Raw genomic sequence first — 27773 nt, 5'->3', positions numbered from 1 at the left:
GAATGGGAGGGTGGGTTGTAGGGAGGCGTGGACCTGACCAGGTAGTCACGGAGGGAACGGTCTTTGCGGAAGGCAGAAAGGGGTGGGGAGGGAAATATATCCCTGGTGGTGGGGTCTGTTTGGAGGTGGCGGAAATGTCGGGGGATGATTTGGTTTATGCGAAGGTTGGTCGGGTGGAAGGTGAGCACCAGGGGCGTTCTGTCCGCCACTCCCACAACCACTTCCACCCCTCACAATTCCTCATGCATCACACGTGACATCAATTCCGCCCCTCACATCATCGCTGATGCCACATGCTCAGTGACTTCCGCCACCCCTACTGCCGTGGTCACCACCACTTCCGCCCCCACCAGTGGCACTCACCTGCATTCTGTTGACATGCCCCCCACAGACCCCACTGTCACTATCCCCACCCCCGAGAACCCCGAGGGGAACACTATCCCTGCTCATGACTCCACCCCCATTTCTCCCACCATCACACCCACTCCAGTTACAGGTTCCGCCCCCACTCCCAGCTCTACACCCACACCAGATCCCAGCCCTGCCAAGTTTTCACCATCCCTCCACATCTTCCCCTCACTGAGGACGAACGATCAGTCCTCAGCAAAGGACTCACCTTCATTCCCCTCCGTCCACGCATCAATGACGTCGAACAATTCTTCCATCGCCTCCGCCTCGGAGCTTACTTTCACAATCAGGACTCCCGCCCACCTTCAGAGGACCCTTTTGCCCACCTCCAACACACTGCATCCACCTGGACACCCCGCGCTAGCCTATTACCTGCCCTCGACCTCTTCATTTCCAACTGCCGCCGGGACATTAACCGCCACAACCTGTTACCTCCCTCCCCCACTCCAACCTCTCACCCTCACAACGCGCAGCCCTCCAATCCCTCTGCTCCAATCCCAACCTCACCATCAAGCCAGCGGATAAAGGGGGCGCAGTGGTAGTCTGGCGCACTGACCTCTACACCGCTGAAGCCAAACGTCAACTCCAGGACACCTCTTCCTACTGCCCCCTCGACCATGACCCCACCCCCATCACCAAACCATCATCTCCCAGACCATACAGAACCTCATCACCTCAGGAGATTTCCCATCCACCGCTTCCAACCTCATAGTCCGGGAATCCCGCACTGCCCGGTTCTATCTCCTTCCCAAGATCCACAAGCCTGACCACCCTGGCCGACCCATTGTCTCAGCAGGCTCCTGCCCCACTGAACTCATCTCTACCTACCTCGACACTGTCCTATCCCCCCAGTCCAGGAAATCCCCACATACGTTCGAGACACCACCCACGCCCTCCACCTCCTCCAAGTCTTCCCTTTCCCCGGCCCCCAACGCCTCATCTTCACCATGGATATCCAATCCCTCTACACCTCCATCCGCCATGACCAGGGCCGCCAAGCCCTCCGTTTTTTCCTCTCCAGACATCCCCAACAGTACCCTTCCACCAACACACTCATTCGTTTGGCCGAACTGGTCCTCACCCTTAACAATTTCTCCTTTGAATCCTCCCACTTCCTCCAGACCAAAGGGATAGCCATGGGCACACGTATGGGTCCCAGCTATGCCTGCCTCTTTGTTGGCTACGTAGAGCAGTTGATCTTCCGTAATTACACCGGCACCACTCCCCACCTCTTCCTCCGCTACATTGATGACTGCATTGGCGCCACCTCGTGCTCCCAGGAGGAGGTTGAGCAATTCATCAACTTCACCAACACATTCCACCCTGACCTTAAATTTACCTGGACCATCTCTGACACCTCCCTGCCCTTCCTGGACCTCTCTATCTCCATTAATGACGACCGACTTGACACTGACATTTTTTACAAACCCACCGACTCCCACAGCGACCTGGATTACACCTCTTCCCACCCTAACTCTTGCAAAAATGCCATCCCGTATTCCCAATTCCTCCGCCTTCGCCGGATCTGCTCCCAGGAGGACCAGTTCCACCACAGAACACACCAGATGGCCTCTTGTTTTAGAGACCGCAATTTCTCTTCCCACGTGGTTAAAGATGCCCTCCAACGCATCTCGACTACATCCCGCACCTCCGCCCTCAGACCCCACCCCTCTAACCATAACAAGGACAGAACGCCCCTGGTGCTCACCTTCCACCCTACCAACCTTCGCATAAACCAAATCATCCCCCGACATTTCCGCCACCTCCAAACAGACCCCACCACCAGGGATATATTTCCCTTCCCACCCCTTTCCTCCTTCCGCAAAGACCGTTCCCTCCGTGACTACCTGGTCAGGTCCACGCCCCCCCTACAACCCACCCTCCCTCCCTGGCACTTTCCCCTGCCACCGCAGGAACTGTAAAACCTGCGCCCACACCTCCTCCCTCACCTCTATCCAAAGCCCTAAAGGAGCCTTCCACATCCAAAGTTTTACTTGCACATCCACTAATATCATTTATTGTATCCGTTGTTCCCGATGCGGTCTCCTCTACATTGGGAAGACTGGGCGCCTCCTAGCAGAGCGCTTTAGGGAACATCTCCGAGATACTTGCACCAATCAACCACACCGCCCCGTGGCCCAACATTTCAACTCCCCCTCCCACTCTGCCGAGGACATGGAGGTCCTGGGCCTCCTTCACCGCTGCTCCCTCACCACCAGACGCCTGGAGGAAGAACGCCTCATCTTCCGCCTCGGAACACTTCAACGCCAGGGTATCAATGTGAACTTTAACAGTTTCCTCATTTCCCCTTCCCCCACCTCACCCTAGGTCCAAACTTCCAGCTCAGCACTGTTCCCATGACTTGTCCGGACTTGTCCTACCTGCCTATCTCCTTTTCCACCTATCCACTCCACCCTCTCCTCCCTGACCTATCACCTTCATTCCCTCCCCCACTCTCCCATTGTACTCTATGCTACTTTCTCCCTACCCCCACCCTCCTCTAGCTTATCTCTCCACGCTCCAGGCTCACTGCCTTTATTGCCCGAAACGTCGATTTCGAAGCTCCTCGGATGCTGCCTGAACTGCAGTGCTCTTCCAGCACCACTAATCCAGAAGGGGATTTACATTGCAGCAGCAAACATGTTTTTGTGCTTTCGTAGGAGATCCATGCTCCTAACCACTGCAGGTAATGAGAATTTAGTGTATTGCCAAACCGTGAAAAGGGTACTCACCATAGCTGGTGTATCAGTTTCATTTATTGGCTGCCCATCGAAACGAAACCTGATCTGTCTGATCTGCAAGCCCTGCCAGTGAAAAATAAAATCAGAGTGATAAATTACTGTAGCCTGGCCCTTGCTATTAGCTGTGGTTAAAAATGATGTAACAAGTTATCACCTCTTCATTTCCGTGACCTGGGTCTGAGTTAGCTTTGAGAGGTGATACAAATCTTTTTAGCCCTGGCTACAAAAGTCTCTTGATTAGAACTTCTCAAAGTGACAGTCACAGACTTTGAAGCAGTAATGACAACCTGGAGCTCTGAATAAGCTAAACCAGCTTGGCTTCCTCTCCAAAGAAGTACCTGTTCTCTCAGCTTATTTGAGAAATTACAACTTGCAAGCTTTAAAAAGGGGTCTCAGTGGGAAGTACTATCCCAGATGATGAGGAAGAATATCTTACAAACTGTACTTTTCCTATTCTACCTTACAGTAAAGGTATATTAAAAACTTACTCATCTAAAAGTATGGAAATTAAAAATCCTAAATTAAGACCTCACCTTAATGGTCTTTGCTACATTTCAGAGATTTTAACTTTAACAGCAAAATGGATTTTCCCAGATACTGTCTTGGGCTCAATACAAAGCCCATGCTTCCTATGAACTGAGGCCACAACCACCTGATGAAGGAGCAGTGCTCCGAAAGCTAGTGCTTCCAATTAAACCTGTTGAACTATAACCTGGTGTTGTGTGATTTTTAACTTTGTACACCCCAGCCCAACACCGGCATCTCCAAATCATGAGGCCAGACGGTGTATGTAAAGCAACTCAATAGCATGGCAGGGAACAAACCCATTTGTACAATCTGCAAGGGACACTAGATGATTAATAGCTTGTGTCAGAATCTTTTCTATTGTACTAGATTAAAACAATCCCTAACTTGGACATCACATGTTAAACTCTTGCATTCATACCCCTGTATCTAAGGACGGTTGGAAGATTATGGTCAGCACAACTGCAATTTTCACCCTTAACTCTTCCAGTATGTTCTGTGTCCAACCTGTTCCTGGTGTGTTATTGACTTATAACTAGTGTCTTTCTGAAGACACCCCTTATATCAATTTGCAAGCACTGAATTGTTCACTACTACTTTGGCAGCTCTTTCTTCCTTGATTAAAACCCGATGTATGATAACAATTTGCTGAAGATCACCCTAATACAGAAATGAAGAATCAAAACGTCAGACAGTAAGATTGTAGGTCCAGTGTATATAATGAAGTGTAATATCTGTTCAATGAACTGTTTGTCTCACTCTTGCCTTTGAAATGTCATTCTCTGGTTAAGATTGCAGTTGATATGAAATACAGTATAAAAGCATTCATAGAATATGGAGCTACTGTGACCCATTTAGGGCACCACACTTTGGGAAAAATGTGAACACTTTGGAGAATATACGAAAAAGATCTACGAGAATGGTTCCATGAATGAGACACTTCACTTACACAGACAGATTGGCAAAGCTGGAATTGTTCTTACTGAAGGTTCAGAGGAGATTTGAGGCATGCTTAAAATTGAGAAATCTACACAGGGTAGGTAGAAACTGGCCAAGAACCAAAGGACATCAATTTAAGATGATTGGCAAAAGAAAGTGACAAAGAAAAACATCCAAATTAGGAGTAGGAGTTCACTCTGCTCCTTTGGCCCACTCCACCAGTGAATAAGATTGCAGCTGATCTGACTATTCCACATTCCTGCCTACCCCCGTTAAACTTTAATTCCCTTGTTTATCTTGAGTCACTCCCCACTGCCTTCAAATATTCAAACGCTCTGCACACCGCTGTTTGAGGAAGAAACTTCCAAAGAATCATGATCCTCTCGACAATAAAAATTATATCTCGGTCCTAATCTCTTCCCTTTTTTAAAAAGCAGTTTATCTCCCACAAATGGAAAAATCCTTCCCACACTCATGTTACAATCCCTCCAGAACTTGTGTTTCAACCGAATTGCCTCTCACTCTTCTAAACTCCAGCAGATACAAGCTTAGTCTGACCAACTCTCTTCATAAGACAATCCACCCATTCTAGACATTAGGTTAATAAACGTTTTCTGACCTGTTTCAAATGAATTTACACTGGTCCTTCAATAAAAGGACTAAATAAAGGGGCGGCATGGTGGCTCAGTGGTTAGCACTGCTGCCTCTGAGCACCAGGGACCCGGGTTTGATTCCTATCTCGGCAACTGTGTGGAGTTTGCACATTCTCGCAGTGTCTATGTGGGTTTCCTCTGGGTGCTCTGGTTTCCTCCCGCAGTCCAAAGATGTGCAGGTTAGGTGAACTGGCCATGCTAAATTGCCTGTAGTGTTAGGTGCATTAGTCAGGGGTAAATGTAGGGGAATGGGTCTGGGCGTGTTGCTGTTCAGAGGGTCGGTGTGGACTTGTTGGGCCGAAGGGCCTGTTTCCACACTGTTGGATAGGTTTTTGCATGGTAGGGGAATTAAGGGTTAGGGGAATAATGCAGGTAGGAGGAGCCGAGACGATGGATAGATCAGTCACGATCTTAATGAATGGCCGAGCAGACTCGACAGGACAAATGGCCTACTTCTGCATCTCATGCTATGAAACTACGAAATGTTAAGTGAAGAGTACAGGCCAGTGAAGAAAATGTTTTACAGATCAGGTTGAGATATTAGTCTGTCTGAAACCAGACAATGACCCAAGCAAAATTGTCCACCACTAGCTCATCTCTGTCCATTGCTGAGTGCACATGACAAAGTATTCTTCTGAGAATCTTGGTGGTTTCCTCTAACAGTGGCTTTACCATATTGTGTCTGGCACTTTTTTTCAATTAAAGCTGATTATTCTTGAAGTAAATGAGTTATAAAAATGCTCTTTATTTTTGCTCTGACAATGCTAACTTTAGGTGTGCACTGTATTAATTTACAGTGCTCCTGCACTCAAGAGAAACAAAATTAAGCCACTACAAAAATTTTACAATTGTGTTTCTGTAGGAATTTTTTTTACACCAAGCAGAAATACCCCTAAGTGATTCACATAATTCACATCAAGTTCAGCAAACACGATGCCACAAAGAGGGGAACACCAGGAAAAGCTTCCTCTTAATGTGATGGAATTTTTTTACAATGTGCTTGTCCAAGAGGAATGGTTGCTATCATATCTTTTGAAAAGGAGAACCTCTGAGGCCCATGCAGAAACTGTGCTACAAAAATTACATGCTCAAGTCCTGGAACAGGTCTGAATCAGAACCTATCAACTAAAGGTGAAAGTTACCTGTTGGACCAAACCAACATGCTTTAAATGTTCAGATGCATCAAAATGGGTGCTCAAGTTGGAATGTTGCAAATATTAATTAAAGCTTAATTGACCATGAAGGTTCAGAGATGTGCAATTAACTAACAGTGGTATTACTGACAGTGGGGAGAATCCCACGTAGCTTCAATCCACTTGACAAACTCTGATGCTCAAAATAGCTAGGTTTTTCCTTTCAGATCATAAACTGAGTCTAAACTTGATCTGAGTTCGTGACGGTGATTTATTTTGAGATTATTGAGAAATTATTAATGTCAAATAGACAAAATTATGACTTCAAATTATGCCTTAAAATAACTTAATCCGAAGAGAAATTTAACGTTTTGAAGGTAATACTGAACATACCGTATGAATACATGTCTAAGACATTAGTGAACTCTGTATCCATGCATTGGAGAGAAAGATTAAACTTGGATGAATCGAAATGGAAAAAAATTGATTAAGAAATGTAATGTTACACAATACATACCTTGAGATGCTAAATCACTTGCAAGAGGAGCACAATTGTAGAAGCCAAGCAATATTCTTCCAGTACAACATCTCATGTGCTTCGGGCGAGACTGTGGCTAGCACTGCTGATGCTCAGTGCCAGGGACATGGATTTGATTCCAACCTTATGTGACTGACTGCGGAGCTTTCCTGTTCTCCCCTTGTCTGTGCGGATTTCTATCAGGTGCTCCGGTTTCCTCCCACTGCCTGAAGACGTGCAGGCAAGCACGTCAGCCATGCTAAATTGCCCTGTCGTCTCCAAGGGATGTTTAGACTAAGTGGATTAGCTATTCTAAATTTGAGATTACAACAATGGGATGGGATGCTCTTCAGAGGTTTGGTGCAGATTTGATAGATCAAATGGCTTCCACCTGCCCTGTAAGGGTTCTAAGATTCTATTTGGAACAGAATCTCAAGAGCGAAAGATATAAATTAGTGACCATAAATTATTTCAAGATGATGAAGAAATTATTAATGACAGGTAGACAAAATTATGACTTCAAAAAGCACAAATTACAAAGGAATGGATGGCATTAACTGGAATTGCGCCTGAAGATGTCAGCTCAAACAAAAGTTTGAAGTTTTGAAGGTAATATTGAACATCCTGCATGAATTCATGTTTAAGACACGAGTGAACTAAGCATCCATGCATTTGATGAAAGCTGAAACATTCATTGGAAGGACCAACAGGCTAAAAAGAAAACACCAAGATAAAATCTTTTGCTCATACCAGAGGTGATGGAACAGCACTTTTCTGGACCTATTTATGCTGCATTTAGATGGATCAGAATGGAACCACAGGAACACAGCCAAAGAGAACAAGGTGGTTTTGGAACAGGAAAATGGAAATCAAGCGTTGCAGAAGAAATAAATGGGTAAACACACTGATCATGGGATATGTCATGTTTTGACAGTTTGGAGAGAATTGAATAAGAAAATACTGAAGTTGGAAGATGACTATGATCAATTGGTAAAGGTCATTATGCAATGCTTGCATCACAAAGACCACTTAGCCTGTTATATTCATATCATTTACGGGGGAAACTCAGCTACTTCTACACAAATTTTAAATTATCCAATTTCCTCGAGAGCTACAACTGAATCTGTACCACCAACTTTTCAGGACGTCCACTGCAACTTGCATAAAACAGTTTTACAGAAATATTCATTAAATACATCTTATATTGTGCGACAATTTAGGGTTCATCAATAACCTCAGCAAAGACACCCCTAGTTGGCAGTGATCAAAATATGATTATTATCCAAACTGAATGTAAAATTCAGAGAGCGAGTATTTTAAAGTAATCTGAATGCATAACAATGTTTTGAACGTTAAAGGTTATGGTGAGAGGGCATGTAAGTGGAGCTCAAGCCACAAAAGTTCAGCCATGATCTTATTGAACAGCAGAACGCGCTCAAAGGGCCTGATGGCCTACTCCTGATCTTATTTCTTACATTTGTTCTTATAAAACAGGCAAGGGGACCTATTTCTAACTGATATTTTTGTAATTATGCATGCATTTCAGCTACAAGATGATGCGTTTTCAATTCACCATAATGGCTACACTTTAACAACTTGAGAAGCCAGGTAAGCAAGCAACCACTAAATATTTTGTTACAGCAATATATTTACTGTAATGTCATTTAAGCTTATCTGGCAGTTAAAACCCATGTTGAAGTGCTATTCCGACACCATAAAATTGTCTTGGACATTCATGTATTCTGAAATATAGGAGGTTAGAGGCACACTTACATACTTAGTCTGTAAGAGAGGAACCTTGATTATCCAAACACCACGGGTGGGGAATATTTTGTTCGGATAGTCAAATGCCAGATAACACAGTTTAGCCAAGCATCGGGACCTTGCGATCTTGTTCAGATAATCCAAAATTCAGATAATCGAGTTCCTTTGTATTAGGAATGTTTTAAAGTTACCCATTACTAATTTTAACAGAAAATTGTTTGAGTTCCCTGGAGCATCCGAGGCTGAGGGGTGACCTTATAGAGGTTTACAAAATTATGAGGAACATGGTCAGGATAAATAGACAAAGTCTTTTCCCTGGGGTCGGGGAGTCCAGAACTAGAGGGCAACTAGAGGTTTAGGGTGAGAGGGAAAAGATATAAAAGAGACCTAAGGGGCAAATTTTTTCCACAGAAGGTGGTATGTGCATGGAATGTGCTGCCAGAGGAAGTGGTGGCAGCTGGTAGAACTGCAACATTTATAAAAGGCATTTGGATGGGTATTTGAATAGGAAGGGTTTGGAGGGATATGGGTCGGGTGCTGGCAGGTGGGACTAGATTGGGTTGGGATATCTGGTCGGCATGGACGGGTTGAGCCGAAGGGTCTGTTTCCATGCTATACATCTCTATGACTCTAAATTGTCCTCTCCCATTTACATTTATACTGCTAACTTCTTGCAGGACACTAGCAACCTCAATGAAGAGGCACCGTTTCAAATCACTATTTTAAACAATATGGTTCATACAAATGCATGTCTTGAACTGCCTTGCTGCAATTCTGAAAATAAATGTGCAGAGCAGTGATAAGCACCCAGTCCTAGGGGAGTCAGGAAGAAACAGGAAAAATCGCTTTGACTTAAAATAAGAGCAGAATGCTGGAAAATATACAGCATCCAAATGGAGAGAGAAATTAACTGCTCATGGCGATAATTTTATTATATCTGAAATGTTCAATCCACAGGAAAAGGTTTTGATGTGTGACATCAACTTTCTAACATGTAAGATGCTACATGACTTGCAAAGTATTTGTAGATTTCCAGCAACCTCAGTATATTTGTTACTTTGGTCTGTTTGAATTTTGTAAGAGCAATTGTGAAGCAAAGAGTAGCTTGACAAGTGACCAAAGAACCAATGTAACAACGTAAGAAGCCTGAACATAATTTCTGTACAATAGTCCCAAGTTATTGGGTCTAGCTGGGCTTTTGGAATAACCAAATATTTACTGACTATGTTTACTCATTTCAAATATCACTAACCTGTCTCTCACAATACGCTTTCATCAGTTTGCTCAGTGGTGTTTGCTTCTTTATCTTAAACTGTACGACTGAACCATCTTGTCCAGCCACTTTCAGGTTAATATGGTCATTCCTGTGGTCATTCCCTTCACTTTTCACATTTTCCTAAAGTTAAGAGAAAGAAAACACATTCAAAATCCAGAATTACAAAACAGAAGTCACACAAACTGCTCAAATACTATCAGTGCGTCAATGTGTGAGCAAAGCCAACTTTTCAGAAGAATCTCAAAATCTTAAGTTGGTTTTGGGACAAGTTCTTTCCCAAACACAAGATATTCATATTGCTTTGAATATCTTATTCTACTTGCCAGATAATTATTATTCAACTCCAGCAAATCACAAACCAAAATACAACTGATCTTGCATTCTATATTGATTTGCTCCTCACAACTCAAAGGATTGGTTTTAATTTAATCCAAGTCCAGGATGGAACTCAACCATGGTTTGTTAATTCCAGTGTATTTTTTCTAATGCAAGCTTCTACATTATAGAAATAGATTCTCATGAAATGGTTATTAAGCAGGCATGGTGGCTCAGTGGTTAGCACTGCCACCTCACAGCACCAAGTGACCCGGGTTTGGATGACTGTCTGTGTGGAGTTTGCATATTCTCCCAGTGTCTGCTTGGGTTTCCTCTGGTGCTCTGGTGAAATGGCCCATAGCGTTAGATGCATTAGTCAGAGGTAAACGTGGGGAGATATGTCTGAGTGGGTTACTCTTCAGAGGGTCAGTGTGGACTTGTTGAGCTGAAGGGGCCTGTTTCCACACTGGAGGGAATTGAAATAGGCAATGGATCAATTTTCATATGTAATTATTCCTGATTATTACAAAAAAACATACATTTCTCACTGCATCCCACGTCAACTTCCCTACCACTAATATAGATTTAATGCCCCAGCTGCTTTTACTTACACAGAACATTTGTATTTATGTAACACCTTTATTGCAGTTAAGAATATGATCAAACAAAATTTGACACAGAGCCACATAACAGAATATTGGGGTAGAAGACCAAAAGCATGATCAATGAATTGAGCATCTTAAAGAGGGAAGGAAAGCAATACAGAAAAGGTTGAGGGGGGAAATTACAGATTAAGACATTAAACGCTGAAGTTAAAAATCACACAACACCAGGTTATGGTACAACAGGTTTATTTGGAAGCACTAGCTAAACTTTTGGTATAAATGGTGTCTTACGATCTTATACTCCACAACTACCTGATAAAGGAGCAGTGTTCCGAAAGCTAGTGCTTCCAAATAAACCTGTTGGATCACAATTTGACGTTGCCTGACTTTTAACTTTGTACACCCCAGTCCAACACCGGCACCTCCAAATCTTAAAAGCTGAAGGCATGCTCACAAGTGATGGAATCATTAAAGTCGGGATGAGCACGAGACAAACTCAAAGTGCAGTTATATCAGAAAGGTTGTAAGGCATCAGAAAGATAGGAAGGAACAAAGCCACTAAAGTACTTAAACCATGGTTTTTCTTTAAAACATCCAGGAATTGCTTAAATCAGGTGCTAATGTATGCCAGCAAGAACAGACATGGATCAGTGAATAAGAGTTAGCAGAGTTTTGGATGAGTTTATGTTTATAGATAGTGAAGATGAGAGGTTGGGCTGGACTGTGATAAAAGTCACAGCTAGAACTAATACAGATGAGGGTATCAGAAGAGCTGAGACAGGCATGGTGCTGGACAATAGAGAAGAAAATAATGGCACTACTTGGTTGAAAGTTCAAATGAGGTCGAACAGTTGTCTGATTTAGTTTCAGACAGCTATCAGGAAGAGGAATGGCATGTCAGGAAATCATTCTGACAATTAGAGACAGTAGACAGAATAGAAAGGTATTGATAAGGTAGAGCTGGGTATCAGTGATATCAGGGCAATTAACGTTATTTGATGTTGTTGACTGGCAGCACACAATTCAAAGATAAGGGAGTGAGGCTTTGGGAAGTGATCAAGAGACAAGAAATTATTGTCAAGGATATGATGCAGGCCTACTATGAAAGATATTAAATGACAAAGTTCACAAAGTTAAGGGGTCTTGGCGACCTGCATTTGTGTGTCATCATGCAAAGACATTAATCTGGTAAAATTATTACTTCCCCCTGAAGATCCATTCCTTACATACTGAGCTGTAGAATATCAGTGAAATACGTAGTTCCTTTTCTCATTCTAAAGCGAACTATGGATGCTGTCTTTTCGATTTTGGTTTCATTTTTCATTACTATTCTTCTGCTGCTTTGCATAGTTCATTTCACCTTTACACTGTACATCACCAAGTCCGCTCCCTTTCAGAAAAAATAAGTCCCTGTCCCATTTCCTATTGTGGCCCTCCTATCCCCAATCATATTTCCATAATATTCAAGGTGAAGTTCTCCAATGCCATCCACTTTCAAAACACCACTAACTACTTCTGATCCCACCACAAAACTTAATTTAACCATTTTCTGTTTGTGGTTTGGTTGTGTCAGCTCCATTAACATCTGTATTGTTATGAATGAAACAGCAAAGTGATAATAACTTGATGACATTAATGATGTTTGAGGGATAGATATTGTCCAGGATATCTAAATAAATCAAAAACAAGGTCATGGACCTTTGACATTCAAAGCTGAAGATAGGACTAAAGTGTCACCCAAAAGACATCACCTCACCCCACTGCTGATTGAATTGACATGGGCCCCAGGTAGTACCAAAGTGTTTTACGTCATATTCAAAACTACAAACTACCATGCTACCTCAACAACTTATTCAGGGCTCATGCCTTCAAACTAAATTTTTTCGTATAGTTCTCACCTACATTCAGTTCACAACTGGGATGACAGATCCTTCAGATGCACATTTTGGTAAACCTCATTAAACCTCATCCTTCAAAGCTATCCTGTCCCTGACTGAATTCCCAGTTATCTCTCCACCTTTCCTCAGTTTTGGACATTTTTCTGCACTGAAGGCACTATATAAATGCAAGTTCAGTTTTAGACAGGGCTTGGAGTGTTACTCAAATCCTCTTTTGGCAAGTTCTGTCAAGTATGAAAGGTAATCCTAACTGTTCTTGCTGCCAGGCAGCTTTAATTTGGAATCCCAACAGACTTCAGTGCTTGTCCCTCCACTTGCCTGTATTCAGGAACAGAACCTGACACCATTATTCACTCAAGTGAAAACATTTTGTCTTCCCAATGGAAACAAATCTTACTTAACTTTGGAAAAAATGGCAGTGTCTATTTTGAGTAAACCTATCAGGACAACACTAAGGTTTAGTGTTATAGAACATAAAAGATAAAAGGAAACAAGAGTTCACCAGCTAAATGGCAATAGGGAACATCTCCGGGACACCCACACCAATCAACCACACCGCCCCGTGGCCCAACATTTCAACTCTCCCTCCCACTTTGCCGACGACATGGAGGTCCTGGGCCTCCTTCACCGCCGCTCCCTCACCACCAGACGCCTGGAGGAAGAACGCCTCATCTTCCGCCTCGGAACGCTTCAACCCCAGGGCATCAATGTGGACTTCAACAGTTTCCTCATTTCCCCTTCCCCCACCTCACCCTAGTTCCAAACTTCCAGCTCAGCACTGTTCCCATGACTTGTCCGGACTTGTCCTACCTGCCTATCTTCTTTTCCACCTATCCACTCCACCCTCCTCCCTGACAAATCACCTTCATCCCATCCCCCACTCACTTACTGTACTCTATGCTATTTTCTCCCCACCCCCTCTAGCTTATCTCTCCACCTTTCAGGCTCTCTGCCTTTATTCCTGATGAAGGGCTTTTGCCCGAAACGTCAATTTTACTGCTCCTCGGATGCTGCCTGAACTGCTGTGCTCTTCCAGCACCACTAATCCAGAATCTGGTTTCCAGCATCTGCAGTCATTGTTTTTATCTTAGTGCTTCAAAGACAATATTCTGCAGAAGAAAACGTTAGGAGCTCAAGTTATTTTACATAACAAGGTTCTAAATCTAGCTCACATAACAAAACAGCATTATAATAACCAAACATCCCATTAATCACAAAAAAGGAGAAATCACCAAGACTAAAAGAGTATTGAGATAAACTGAAAATTCACTTTTGGAGTACATAGCTTTCAAGACGGTTTATGCTCCAACAATCAACTTAAAGATTAAAAAAGACAGCTCTGCCTGGAAGTCTGCTGAGCTCCAATACAGTGGGCTAGATCAGCACCAAAAGTACACCACTAGTACCTGTCATAAATTAAGCCAAAGTCTTGTGTTTTGAAACAAAAAAATTTAGATTATTGCACTTGCACAGTACCCCACCTTCCCTCTCCTGAAATTACATTACCTAGTGATGGTTTGCATAACCAACCAGCAAGACTTGAGTTAGGACCCCTGTTATAAAGCAGAGGTTGACTCCCCTCTGAGAACTAAAACCGAAACATGAGGAGCATCTGCCCCATAATCTGTAAAAGGAGTGTGAAAAGTTTTATAACCTGCTTGTCAGCAACTTCTAGTGGTTAATTAAAATAAATCTGATACTCACTTTAAAATCAACAAGTAACAATTTCTCTAACTCTAACAGTAAACAAATTAATTAAATTATTAACAAACAGAATAAATCCCTTCTAGCTACTAACTATTCCTGAATAAAGCAAAATTCCACTAGACTGTCGTTCGAGTAAATACAATCCCACTCAAACTAGAATTTAATCTCTCAAAATTACAGCCATACTAAGTGTCTTCCGGAATGTTTGGTGCCGTCTCCACCTGTTCTTCTGTCAGGAATATTAACTAGTTGTACCGTTGTTACTTAGATGGTGCTTTCTCTAAGACAGAGGAGGCTGAGAGAACCAGTGATTCTCTCAAGAGCTGAGGCCATTAGCTCTGGTAGATGGCAGTTAGCTCTGAGTTCTTTAGCCAAACTGTTTCCTTCTTTTATATCCATTATGACATATCAATATTTCTTACAATAGGATTGGCCCTATGTTGTCAAAACCAGACTTTAAATTTAAAAGGCTTTTGGTATCTAAGTACCTGGTTCAAATTGATTGGCTAAAATCAAAAACCTATTGACATGGTAAAAACTGCTGCTTGGCCTAATAACTGTATGACCGTTCCATACTAATGTTTCAATTCAGGTGCTGTGTACTCGCAAACTTTCAAGCTGCTGCTCACAGACATCCATTTTAAATTTCTAAACACAAAATAAGCACACAATCTTTTAAAGGGACCACACAACACTCCCCCACAAGCATTTTACAAACGAAATTCTAACTTCCTGCCTCCCAACCCATAAGTACTCTACCCAACTTCTCAACACCTCTCGCTATAGGTCACACAAACTCTGAGCTCGAACTGAATGGCATCTTTTTTTTAAAAAAGATACTGGATCTGGCCTGACAGATCATTGAGCCCTGATTCTTGTTCACTAAAAAAGCCAAGAAAAGGTAGATTCTTAAAAATCCCTGAATGTTAAACATTTTGCACCCCTCCCCACCACCCATTCCAACCAAACCACAAAGCTCTGCCCCAGCCTTCTTCATTCTCAGAGTCTTGGTGATTTTCAAGCCTCAAAGCAAGATCACAGTGGGAAAGGATTCAGAAGCACTGACTACACAGTTGGAACATGCAGCAAAGATTTGGAAATGAAAGAAATCAAGCCTAGAATCAATATGAAAGCAGCGTAGAGGCACACTGTGGAAACAACAGATTTTGTAAAGGTTTATACTTGGGATGGAACAATTGTGTGAACAGCAATTATTTTAGAGCAAACAATAATCACTGGAAAAGCTTAAATCCTAGATGCTTTGTGCAGGGAGAAACCAAATTAATATTTCAATTGCAGGGCCAGCATTTATTGCCCATCTTAGCTGCCCGAGAAAGTAGTGAGCTTCCTTCTTGAAATGCTGCAATCCATTTGGTATAGGTGGACCCACAATACTGTTAGGAAGGACACTTGAGGACTGATTCAGTGAGACTAAACGAATGGCAACAGAGTTGCAAGATGGGAGAGAGTGTGGCTTGATGGGGAACTCGCAGGTGATGGCATCCAACATATCGGCTGCCCTTGCAGATGACTGCAGTTGAGGATTTGAAAGGTGAAAAGGTAGAGTGCATCTTGTACATGGTACATACTGCTGAGTGAAGTAGGAATTGAATGGCACTATATCCACAAACAAAGCAAATTGCTTTGTCCAGAACGGTGTCAAACTTCTTGAGTGCTGTTGGAGCTGCAGTCATCCTTGTAAGTGGGGAGTATTCCGTCACACTCCTGACTTGTGCCTCAAAACTGGATATGCTTTGTGGAGTTCAGAAGTGAATTACTCTCTGCAACATTCTTTGACCTCCTCTTGTAGCTACAGTACTTGAGACTAGGCTAGTTCATAGTCTGGTCAATACTAACCTCAATATTGAATATGCAAGAGTCAGTGATGATTATGTCATTGATTGTCAAAGAGTGATGGCTAGATTCGCTTTCAGATTAGGTAAAAACAATGACTGCAGATGCTGGAAACCAGATTCTGGATTAGTGGTGCTGGAAGAGCACAGCAATTCAGGCAGCATCCGAGGACAGGCCTATCGCTTTCAGATTAGATTACTTAGTGTGGAAACAGGCCCTTCAGCCCAACAAGCCCACACCAACCCACCTAGACCCATTCGCCTACATTTACCCCTTCACCTAACACTACAGGCAATTTACCATGGCCAATTCACCTAACCTGCACATTTTTGGACTATGGGAGGAAAGTGGAGCAAACCTGCACAGACACAGGGAGAATGTGCAAACTCCACACAGACAGTTGCCTGAGGTGGGAATTAAACCCAGGTCTCTGGCGCTGTGAGGCAGCAGTGCTAACCACTGTGCCACCGGAGACAGATATTACCTGACACTTGCAATGCAAATTTGTAACACTATATGCTCATGGATAATTGCTTGAGATGCATAAAAAAGTATCCAGGTGAATAGATTCCCACTCAAAATCCTTCACACGGCCTTGTACATGAAAACAAAAGTGCTTTGCCAAAAAATGTCCCATGCATGCACACAGACTAAGAGGTTGTGTTTTAAATATTTATACATGTTGACATAATCTAAGAAATCAGTTTATTCATCCAGGTCTGGAGTCTAGCTCCATGCAAAGTCTGACATATCCTGAACATGGGAAAAGCTACAAAACTAAAGTCTTGGGCAGTAAATTGTTAGGCAACCCCCACGCCTATCACCGAGAACCGTAAATTATATTAAAAACTGCGTCAGTTATGCTGAGGGGACTGAGGCTGAGAGTGAAATGTTATTGTAGGCACCGACAGCTAGATGTTGGAAGGAAGGCCGAGAGATAAATTCCGCCGAAGCCGGAGAGTCCGGACGGTATCCGCCTTTAAACCTCAGTGAGGCCAATCCCGCTTCAGGACAGGCTCTCCCCTCCCGCCCCCACCCCCATGTACACACACACACTCCGCACCGCTGACCCAGGCAGAGGCCGGGAACGGCGACAAACCCGAGTCCGGGGATTCAGCCGCGCGACCAGCCCCCGGTCAGGCCGAGAGCGGCTTCTCTCCCTCGCACTGCCCCCATCCCGGGTAACCCATACATCACCCCCCCCCCCACACACACCCACACCCGGGGGGAGGGTAAGGCCCGTCTCACCCAGCACACCCCTCCCCTATAGGCGAGGGCGAGGGCGAGGGCGAGGGCGAGGGCGGGGGGGGGGGAAGAGTGAGAGAATAGCCGGGGCCTGGAGCGGGGTCCGTCCGCGGCCTAGCGCCCACCCCCTCCTACCCTGGGCCGCAGGCTCAGCTCGGACCTTACCCCGGAGCGACCCCCTCAGGCCGGGATCTCCGCTTCCCCCACACTCACTCACTCCACGCCCTCCCCTAGGCTGTCTCTCTGTCTGTCTCCCCCTCACTCACTCACCCCCTTAGCTTTGTCCTCCGCCATCTCTCTCTCTCTCTCTCCCTCTCACTCTGGCAATGGCGGCCTCGTTTCCGCTCCTTGTCTCCCCCGCGCGCGCTCCGCGGGCCCGCGCTCAACCATTGGCCCGCGCCGCCACCACGTGATCCTCCCCGCCCCCACACCAACAATGGATCACGTGACCCCGGTCCTGACCCGCCCCTCCGCACATCGGTCACGTGCTCCTCGCTGCAGTGGTTTGGCTCTACCGGCGGGGGGCGATACTGAGCTTCCCTCTCTTTACCCCATGGACGTCTTAAGGCAACGTCTCTGGATCTCTGAATGATTTGGAGATGCTGGTGTTGGACTGGGTTGTACAAAGTTAAAAATCACACAGCACCAGGTTATAGTCCAACAAGTTTAATTGGAAGCATGAGCTTTCACAGCGCTGCTCCTTCATCAGGTGGTTCTGGAGGACACCATTGTAAGACACAGAATTTATAGCAAAAGTTTACAGTGTGATGTAACTGAAATTATACATTGAAAAATACCTTGATTGTTTGTTGAGTCTCTCATCTGTTGGAATGACCATGATAGTTTCACTTCTTTCATATGTAAATCACAAAACTTTTTTAAAAGTTACATTCTCAGATTAACTGTAACAATTGGTGTCAGCCAGATAAGATGTTAAGATGTTGAAGGTGTTCGCCCCCTCTGTTCCCTGTCTGCGCCATAATGTTTTAGACTGATTCTAATCTAAAAAGTGAGTTAACAGAGTCTGACATGGATTCATGCAGTTTTTGAACAATGTAACTCTGCAAGTACAAATTCACCCCACAAACATATATGTGTATGTGTGCACGTGGGTTTTTGTGTGTCTGTCTGTCTCGGGTAGGGGTTGTGAGTGTGAGAGAGAGTGTATATGTGTTCCCAGGAGCCGAAAAACTACGCCATGTCCTTCACAGCCTGCAACACATTATCGATGAGGATGAGCACCTCGCCAAGACCTTCCCCACACCTCCATTGCTCGCCTTTAAACAACCGCCAAACCTTAGACAGATCATTGTTCGTAACAAGCTGCCCGGCTTTCAGGATAACTCCATACAACCCTGTCACAGTAGGCGCTGCAAGAGGTGTCAGAGTATGGACATGGATACCACCATTACACACGGGGACATCTCCCACCATGTACACGGCAGGTACTCATGCAACACAGCCAACATTGTCTGTCTCATACGCTGCAGGATGCCCCAAGGCATGGTACATTGGCAAAACTTAGCAAAGGCTACGGCAACAGATGAATAGGCACCGCACAACAATCAACAGACAGGAGGGTTCCCTCCCAGTTGGGGAACGCATTCGACCTCGGACCTTCGGGTGACCATCCTTTAATGCAGACTTTGGGACAAGCAGCAGCGAAAAGTGGCTGAGTAGAGGCTGATAGCTAAGTTCCGTACCCATAGGGAGGGCCTCAACCGGGACCTTGGGTTCATGTCACACCACAGGTGACCACCATTGCACTATACACACACAGACACACTCCTATACAACACATACACACAGATACACATATACACAGACACACACACACAGACACTCACACACATTCCTACAGACACACACACTCCCACACTCACACATGCATCCTCTCACAGATTTAAACCACTTTACACTCACACACACACACACACATATATATACACTCTCTCACACAGATACTCACAACCGCCCCACCCCAGACACACACACTCACACATGCATCCTCTCACAGACTTAGTCTCTCTTTCTAATGTACAGCGCTTGCTAACATTTACCTGCACAATAATTATTTCATCCTTAAGTATTGTAAAAAATGTGGAATGTTGCCAAAGCTTCTCCTCTTGCACTCATCAGGACAAAATACAAAGTTAAAAATCACACAACACCATGTTATAGTCCAACAGGTTTATTTGGAAGCACTAGCTTTCAGAGCGCTGCTCCTTCATCAGGTGGTTATGGTGTATAAGATTGTAAGACACAGAATTTATAGCAAAAGTTTACAGTGTGGTGCAACTGAAATGATGGATTGAAAAAGACCTGGCTTGTTTGTCTCTCATCTTTTAGATTGACTATATAGGTTTCAGTTCTCGGGAACTGAAACCTACCCGAGATATGTAAATCCCAGAACTTTTTTTTAAAAAGGTTACATTCTCAAGTGAACTTTAACATTAGATGCCATGTCAGCTCAGATAATGCACTGAAGGTGTAAGGTTAAAGTCTGTCTGTCTGTGTCCCAATGTTCAGACTGATTCTATTTCTAAAAGAGGGATTTACAGAATCTTACATGGATTCATGCAGTTTTTGAGCAAAATAAAGTACAAATTCACCCCACAAACTTATATGTATGTGGATGCATATATGATTTCCACTACACCATCGGCTTACAGTAGTGAGAAACAAAGTTTGTGCGAAGATTTGTAGCTCGGGTGCTCGTTGTTGTGGTTCTGTTCGCCGAGCTGGAAGTTTTTGTTGCAAACGTTTCGTCCCCTGGCTAGGCGACATCATCAGTGCTTGGGAGCCTCCTGCGAAGCGCTTCTTTGATGTTTCCTCCGGTGTTTATAGTGGTCTGTCCCTGCCGCTTCCGGTTGTCAGTTTCAGCTGTCCGCTGTAGTGGTTGGTATATTGGGTCCAGGTCGATGTGTTTGTTGATGGAGTTTGTGGATGAATGCCATGCCTCTAGGAATTCCCTGGCTGTTCTCTGTCTGGCTTGCCCTATGATAGTAGTGTTGTCCCAGTCGAATTCATGTTGCTTGTTGTCTGCGTGTGTGACTACTAAGGACAGCTGGTCGTGTCGTTTCGTGGCTAGTTGATGTTCATGTATGTGGATTGTTAGCTGTCTTCCTGTTTGTCCTATATAGTGTTTTGTGCAGTCCTTGCATGGTATTTTGTACACTCCATTCGTTTTGCTCATGTTGGGTATCGGGTCCTTCGTTCTGGTGAGTTGTTGTCTGAGCGTGGCTGTTGGTTTGTGTGCCGTTATGAGTCCTAGGGGTCGCAGTAGTCTGGCTGTCAGTTCCGAGATGCTCCTGATGTATGGTAGTGTGGCTAGTCCTTTTGGTTGTGGTATGTCCTCGTTCTGTGGTCTTTCTCTTAGGCATCTGTTGATGAAGTTGCGCGGTATCCGTTTTTGGCGAATACCTTGTATAGGTGTTCCTCTTCTTCTTTTTGCAGTTCTGGTGTGCTGCAGTGTGTTGTGGCCCTTCTGAATAGTGTCCTGATGCAGCTTCTTTTGTGTGTGTTGGGGTGGTTACTTTCATAGTTTAGGACTTGGTCTGTGTGTGTGGCTTTCCTGTATACCCTTGTAGTGCATTCTCTGTTTGGTGTTCTCTGTACCATCACGTCTAGGAATGGGAGTTGGCTATCCTTTTCTTCTTCTCTCGTGAATCGGATTCCTGTGAGTGTGATCCGGTGTGTTTTTTCTATTTCCGTGTTTTTAATGATTACAAACGTGTCATCGACATATCTGACCCAGAGTTTGGGTTGAATTTGTGGTAGGACTGTTTGTTCTAACGGAGAATGCACGACAAGGGTATACAGGAAAGCCACACACACAGACCAAGTCCTAAACTATGAAAGTAACCACCCCAACACACACAAACGAAGCTGCATCAGGACACTATTCAAAAGGGCCACAACACACTGCAGCACACCAGAACTGCAAAAAGAAGAAGAGGAACACCTATACAAGGTATTCGCCAAAAAAGGATACCCGCGCAACTTCATCAACAGATGCCTAAGAGAAAGACCACAGAACGAGGACATACCACAACCAAAAGGACTAGCCACACTACCATACATCAGGAGCATCTCGGAACTGACAGCCAGACTACTGCGACCCCTAGGACTCATAACGGCACACAAACCAACAGCCACGCTCAGACAATAACTCACCAGAACGAAGGACCCGATACCCAACATGAGCAAAACGAATGGAGTGTACAAAATACCATGCAAGGACTGCACAAAACACTATATAGGACAAACAGGAAGACAGCTAACAATCCGCATACATGAACATCAACTAGCCACGAAACGACACGACCAGCTATCCTTAGTAGCCACACACGCAGACAACAAGCAACATGAATTCAACTGGGACAACACTACTATCATAGGGCAAGCCAGACAGAGAACAGCCAAGGAATTCCTAGAGGCATGGCATTCATCCACAAACTCCATCAACAAACACATCGACCTGAACCCAATATACCGGCCACTACAGCGGACAGCTGAAACTGACAACCGGAAGCGGCAGGGACAGACCACTATAAACATCGGAGGAAACATCAGAGGAAACATCAAAGAAGCGCTTCGCAGGAGGCTCCCAAGCACTGATGATGTCGCCTAGCCAGGGGACGAAACATTTGCAACAAAAACTTCCAGCTCGGCGAACAGAACCACAACAGTGAGAAACAGTTCCTTTTGGCAAAAGGATTAGGAACCAGAGGACATCAATTTAATGTGACTGGCAAAAAAATCAAAAGTAAGTTTCTTTAAAGCAGCAAGTTGTCAGGATTCGTAGTGCACTGTCTAAGAGGGGCGAAGGCATAATCCATTAAAGCATTCAAAAAGAGAATTGGATAATTATCTGAGGAGTAAAACAAATGGAGGATTACGGGAAAAAAGTTGGGTTGAGTTGCTTTTACAAAGGCCCAGCATTGATGTCAGCCCAATCAATGCAATCGAAATTTCTTCTCTGTGGGTTGTGCCTTTCTGTATATTTGAATGCTTCCACATACTTTCCAAACATAAATGGTTCAGGCTAAGCTTATTTTTGTGTTGACACAAGTACATACAACTGATTCTTGCTTGCACCCTGCCGTGCTGTTCCTGTGTCCAGTATCTAATATCCTGGACATGACCTATACCTCAGGAGAAAGTGAGAACTGCAGATGCTGGAGATCAGAGTTGAGAGTGTAGTGCTCAGAGGCCAGGAGCAGCAGAATCCTTGTAGAGAGAGGAGGAGAACTTCTTCAAGGTATTTGTAGAGAACTCTACATTGGACTATCACTCCTGAAACATGACCACAAATGTACCAGCATTACAGGAGAAATAATGGGAGGGAGCGTGAAGGAGATACATCAGCATGAATTCTTAGGTGTGGTTGGACGGAATGGGGAGTGGGGGAGGTGAGGTGCATTACTAGAACTTCATTTTCAATTAGGGAAATCGAAGATATTACCAGTCTAACCAAGAGGAATGGTACTTTATTCATAACATTTGTGAAGTCCATTACCAGACATTTCAAGTTGAAAATTACAGAAAATGGCATAAAATTCAACGTGTCTCCTTACAATGTTTTCCATTCTTAGGTGGCTCAGTATAATTGTAATAGTCCTAATACTGACAAGGTGCATTCCATTTCAGCATTCAATCCCAAGGGGCAAAATATTTCAAATTGAAAATTAGAAAGCAGTAGTAATAAACATTTCTCCGTGCACTATGCCCACTCTGAGCTGGTTCAGTACCATTTCATTACTCTTAATGTTTATGTCAAGTGTACAGGTCTACAGTTTCTAACCCCTTGGGTATACTATGATAGGGTCCATTCCCTATTGTGCCTCTGTGGCTGCCCTAAGCTTTAAAGCATCCACCAACATGTAATCCTGTATGTTGAAATGTGCCAGGAAGAAGGATGTCTGTCTTAACAGGGAGGTTTGAAGAGGGTGGGGGGGGAGAGGGGGGGGGGGAGAGGGGGGGGGGGGGGTGAGGGGGGGTGAGGGGGGGGGGGTGGGGGGGGGTCTGAAACAGCAGGTAGTTGGGTAGGTCAGAGTCTCTGCAGACTGTATTCCAGTGTGAACTAGGAAGGAGAGGTAGAATTTTAGGGACAATTATTCTATTGAATATTTAAATATGTTTTTGCCATCTTAATTTAAAACAAAACATTTAATTGTGCAAATTAAGTGCTTAAAATTAACCAAAGGCTGTATCATGGAGAGTGATACAGAGTTAATGTTTTGAGTCCACTGATAATTCTTCATAACTCTTTTAAGTAAAGCTGTAATGTGTTTAACTTGGTCTCGTGATTTAATGTAAAGTCAATCTTTACACACTCTATCCTGAAAACCAGAATACTGGCTCAATCCTTTACCTTTGTTTCTCTCTCCAGAAAACTTTAATGACAACATTTGTAAAAGCACATTGAACAACAATACAAGTTTGACTTCACTTAATATTTATGCAGTTTAATTACTTCCAGTTCAGCACATGGCACTTTGAAACGTAAATATTGCAATATACCAATTGAATGCTGAATATTCTCTAATGCAAGCAGGCTTAGGGGTTTTGTCTGAGTTCCAGTCCTTAGTTTATTTCCGCAGGAGAGTCTTGGAATGTGGCCCCGGACTTTACAGCATAGAGTCACAGAGCTATACAGCACGGAAACAGACCCTTCTGTCCAACATGTCCATGCCAACCAGATACTCTAAACTGATCTAGTCCCATTTGGCCCAGATCCCTCTACACCCTTCCTATTCATATACCCATCCAGATGCCTTTTAAATGTTGTAATTGTACCAGCCTCCACCACTTCCTCTGGCAGCTCATTCCATATACACACCACCCTCTGCGTGAAAACGTTGCCCTGCAGGTCCCTTTTAAATCTTTCCCCTCTCACCTTAAGCATAGTTTTGGACTCCCCTATCCAGGGTAAAAGACCTTGGCTATTCACCCTATTCAGCCTCTCCTTATAGCTCAAACCCTTCAACCCTGGCAAAATCCTTGTAAATCTTTACTGGACCCTTTCAAGTTTCACAACACCCTTCCTATAGGAGGGAGACAAGAATTGAATGCAATATTCTAAAAGTGACTTCAATTTGTCTCTGTGATAGAAAGAGATAGGCTATCTTCCGATCACTGTGTGTTCACAAAAATAAGTCTTGTTAACAGCAAATGCCGGAAATCATAGCAGGTCAGACAGCATCCATGGCGAGACTCTGATGGAGAGTCATCTAGATTGGAAATATTAGCTTGCTGTCTCTCCATGGGTACTGTCTGACCTGCTGTAAACTCCAGCATTTGTTGTTTTCAGTACAGATTCCAGTATATGTAGTGCTTTGCTCCTACAACAATTCTTGTTACTTTGCTTATCCTGTCTCTTTCATGAATTCTTATGGTTCAGACAGTCCTCCTGTCCAGCTTTTGTCATTGATATGTGGTTACTCTCCAAGGTCCCTCAAAGCCCCTCACCTTCCTGTGTATAGTGTTTTAAAACTAATTTCTTGGTACCTATTCAAATGGTGACTATAGTGCATTTTATTTCCAATAACTTCTATAAACGTAATTCACACCAGATTTTATTTTTTTGTCCATTCGGTCAATTCCTTTACAGCTCAGTTTCAGATTTAGTTTTATAATAACTCTGTCAAGTGTATCTCTCAGAAATTAGTTCAGGCTTCAAATTATACAAGTCTGCATTACTCAGTGGTGGACAGCTTCACAGAGTTACTGTTCAACACCCAGTTGATGACTGTTAAGATTGTTACATCATCTGTAAAGATCTAGGATCTATTTGTTATGTGCAAGTATCCTGTTGAGGGAATTATATTTCACTGTAGTCAGGTAGCAAGTAACAATGTATTAGTCACCAGCACGTGGAGAGCTGGAAGGAAATGCATTTGGTAAAATGCCAACATTTTGAGTTTTAAAATATGAGTATTTTGAACTGATGGGAACATTAGTGACTAGATTGGAAGTTTTAAAAGCTTAATCACCGAAGAGATCCAGAAAGGCTTGCAGATCAAGGCGTCCCACTATATGATCAGACTTGGCTAACAAATTATTGTTTGTTTCACTCGCTTAATAAATTCCTACCTTCCAATGTAAACACAGTTCATCTCCACTCAGTACTGGACTGTCTTGGAGGAGAAAGTGAGGTCTGCAGATGCTGGAGATCAGAGATGGAAATGTGTTGCTGGAAAAGCGCAGCAGCCCTGAAGAAGGGCTAATGCCCGAAACGTCGATTCTCCTGTTCCCTAGATGCTGCCTGACCTGCTGCGCTTTTCCAGCAACACATTTCCATCACTGGACTGTCTTGAGGGACTTAGGAAAAAAATGCAATTTGACATTTTTTTTCTCTCAGCGGGTCATACATTCCAGCTCAGCGAACAAACCTACATCCAGGGTCGTACCTCCGAGGAATTCTCCTCCCCAGAAAGCAGTGGAGCTGGCTCGTTGAATATTTTGTTAAGGCGTGACTTAGATTCTTGGCTGACAATATAGAGTGGAGGCAAGTGAGGAAATTGGAAACCAAAAGCAGATCAGTTCATGATCTTATCGAAAGGCAGAGTGGGTTTGAGGGACTGAATTGTCTACTTCTGTTCCTAAATGTATGTTTGTATTTTTACGATCATTAATTCTCTAAACCACTATGTCTCATATGACTACTATTGGGAAATTTGACTGCTCCTCACTTAAATTACATTATTGTCAATGTAGGAATTATCTACTAACAACAAAGTTTAAATACTAAATCAACATCCCCTAATCCAGTGGGGTTAGTTCCTCCTTCCTAAAAATAATGCAGTTGTATTAGTTGTCAGATTATCGCTGGTAACTTTGCTGCAGGTTTTGCAGAGCAAACATTCAGGTCAGAAATAAAGAATAATGCCATATTATTCAGTGTTCACAAGGGAAGTACAGTTCTAATTTGTTTCAGTAACAGATTGAGGGAGCTCAGGCTCAGTTAAATGCATTGTTTTCAATAAAGTTGTACCAGCAGCTTTATTTTGTCAGTGCCTGCAGGGATACCTAAGCAACCAAGAGAACCAACCTGAACAGGGCTCCTGAAGAAGGGCTTATGCCTGAAACGTCGATTCTCCTGCTCCTTGGATGCTGCTTGACCTGCTGCGCTTTTCCAGCAACACATTTTTCAGCTCTGATCTCCAGCATCTGCAGTCCTCACTTTCTCCTCCCTGAACAGGGTGAGATCCAGGAATAGGCTGAAGGTGCAGACAGAGGGTTCAGAATTTGACAACTGATGTTTGGTCAAGCAATCACACTGGAATCTCATTTATGTTAATCAAATACCAATTAACTTACAAGCAATCGTCCCTATATAAGCAAACAGGTCACTACATGATAATGCCGTAGAAACTGAAATGTTCATAGGATTCCCAGTAAAAAACTTAACTCATGAAATGGATCATTCTCATTAAGGTACTGTAAAACAGACAGCAAACAGGTACATACAGCTTTGTTCCACTGGCTTGCTCAGGGCACTCTGTTACATTAGCTCCCTTGTTTTCATTTGATTAAACGCAGTTAAAGTCACACCTTGTAACAATGCATTAAGAGTAATGGATTGCTAGCACATTTGCCTCCCTTAGGACATAATGTGCTATGTGAATGAAAGCTCCTTCATCACTGACAGAGTTCCAGAAAGTTAAAGTATTACCTTTTGCAATAGATATTCCCAGTATTGATACCCTGCTCACATGCAGCAAGCTGTGATGGGCAGCCACATTGTCCCCATGCCCCACACAAGACTCACTAACCAAGTGAAAGTGAGGACTGCAGATGCTGGAGATCAGACTTGAAAAGTGTGGCGCTGGAAAAGTACAGCAGGTCAGAGCAGCATCCAAGGACTAGGACAAAGGGCTTATGCCCAAAACATCGATTCTCCTGCTCCTTGGGTGCTGCCTGACCTGCTGTGCTTTTCCAATACCCCACACTTTTCGTCTCTAATCGAATGCTCTATCTCCAAGCTCCACACTGGTAAATGATCACGAGGAGAGCAGAGGAAATGCTACAGGGAAACATTGAAAGACTCCCCAAACAAATGCAATATTCCTACAATGAGCTGGAAGGTTAGTTTTCAGATATTTCATCACTGTACTAAGTAACATCAACAGTGAACCTCCAGATGAACTTTTCGTCATTCATATAAAATTATTTGGATGTGAACATAG

The 27773-nt window shown here is 43.7% G+C and overlaps 1 protein-coding gene across 3 annotated transcripts in view; it reads right to left on the bottom strand.

The window, feature by feature from the left end:
* LOC122560870 (small ubiquitin-related modifier 3-like) overlaps positions 1–26760 on the bottom strand; it is a 32652-nt gene extending 5892 nt beyond the window's left edge. Inside the window, exons 1-3 of one of the 3 annotated variants that reach the window (XM_087997643.1) lie at positions 26636–26746; positions 9933–10076; positions 3141–3212 (exon numbers count right to left, since the gene is read on the bottom strand). In XM_087997643.1, the coding sequence (XP_087853769.1) occupies positions 3141–3212; positions 9933–10076; positions 26636–26731 (312 nt within the window). In that variant the 5' untranslated portion in view covers positions 26732–26746. Of the gene's footprint in view, positions 1–3140; positions 3213–9932; positions 10077–17850; positions 17973–26635 lie in introns of those variants that run through there. The other 2 variants (XM_043712060.2, XM_087997644.1) reach the window with 2 other exon arrangements.
* Between the last annotated feature and the right edge of the window lie 1013 nt (positions 26761–27773).

This window comes from Chiloscyllium plagiosum, unplaced genomic scaffold, assembly GCF_037043375.1.
Source record: "Chiloscyllium plagiosum isolate Xiang-an unplaced genomic scaffold, Cpla_swu_hap1 HiC_scaffold_20, whole genome shotgun sequence".
In the NCBI taxonomy this organism is placed as follows: Eukaryota; Metazoa; Chordata; class Chondrichthyes; order Orectolobiformes; family Hemiscylliidae; genus Chiloscyllium; species Chiloscyllium plagiosum.
This window is presented reverse-complemented; position numbering and strand designations above follow the sequence as displayed.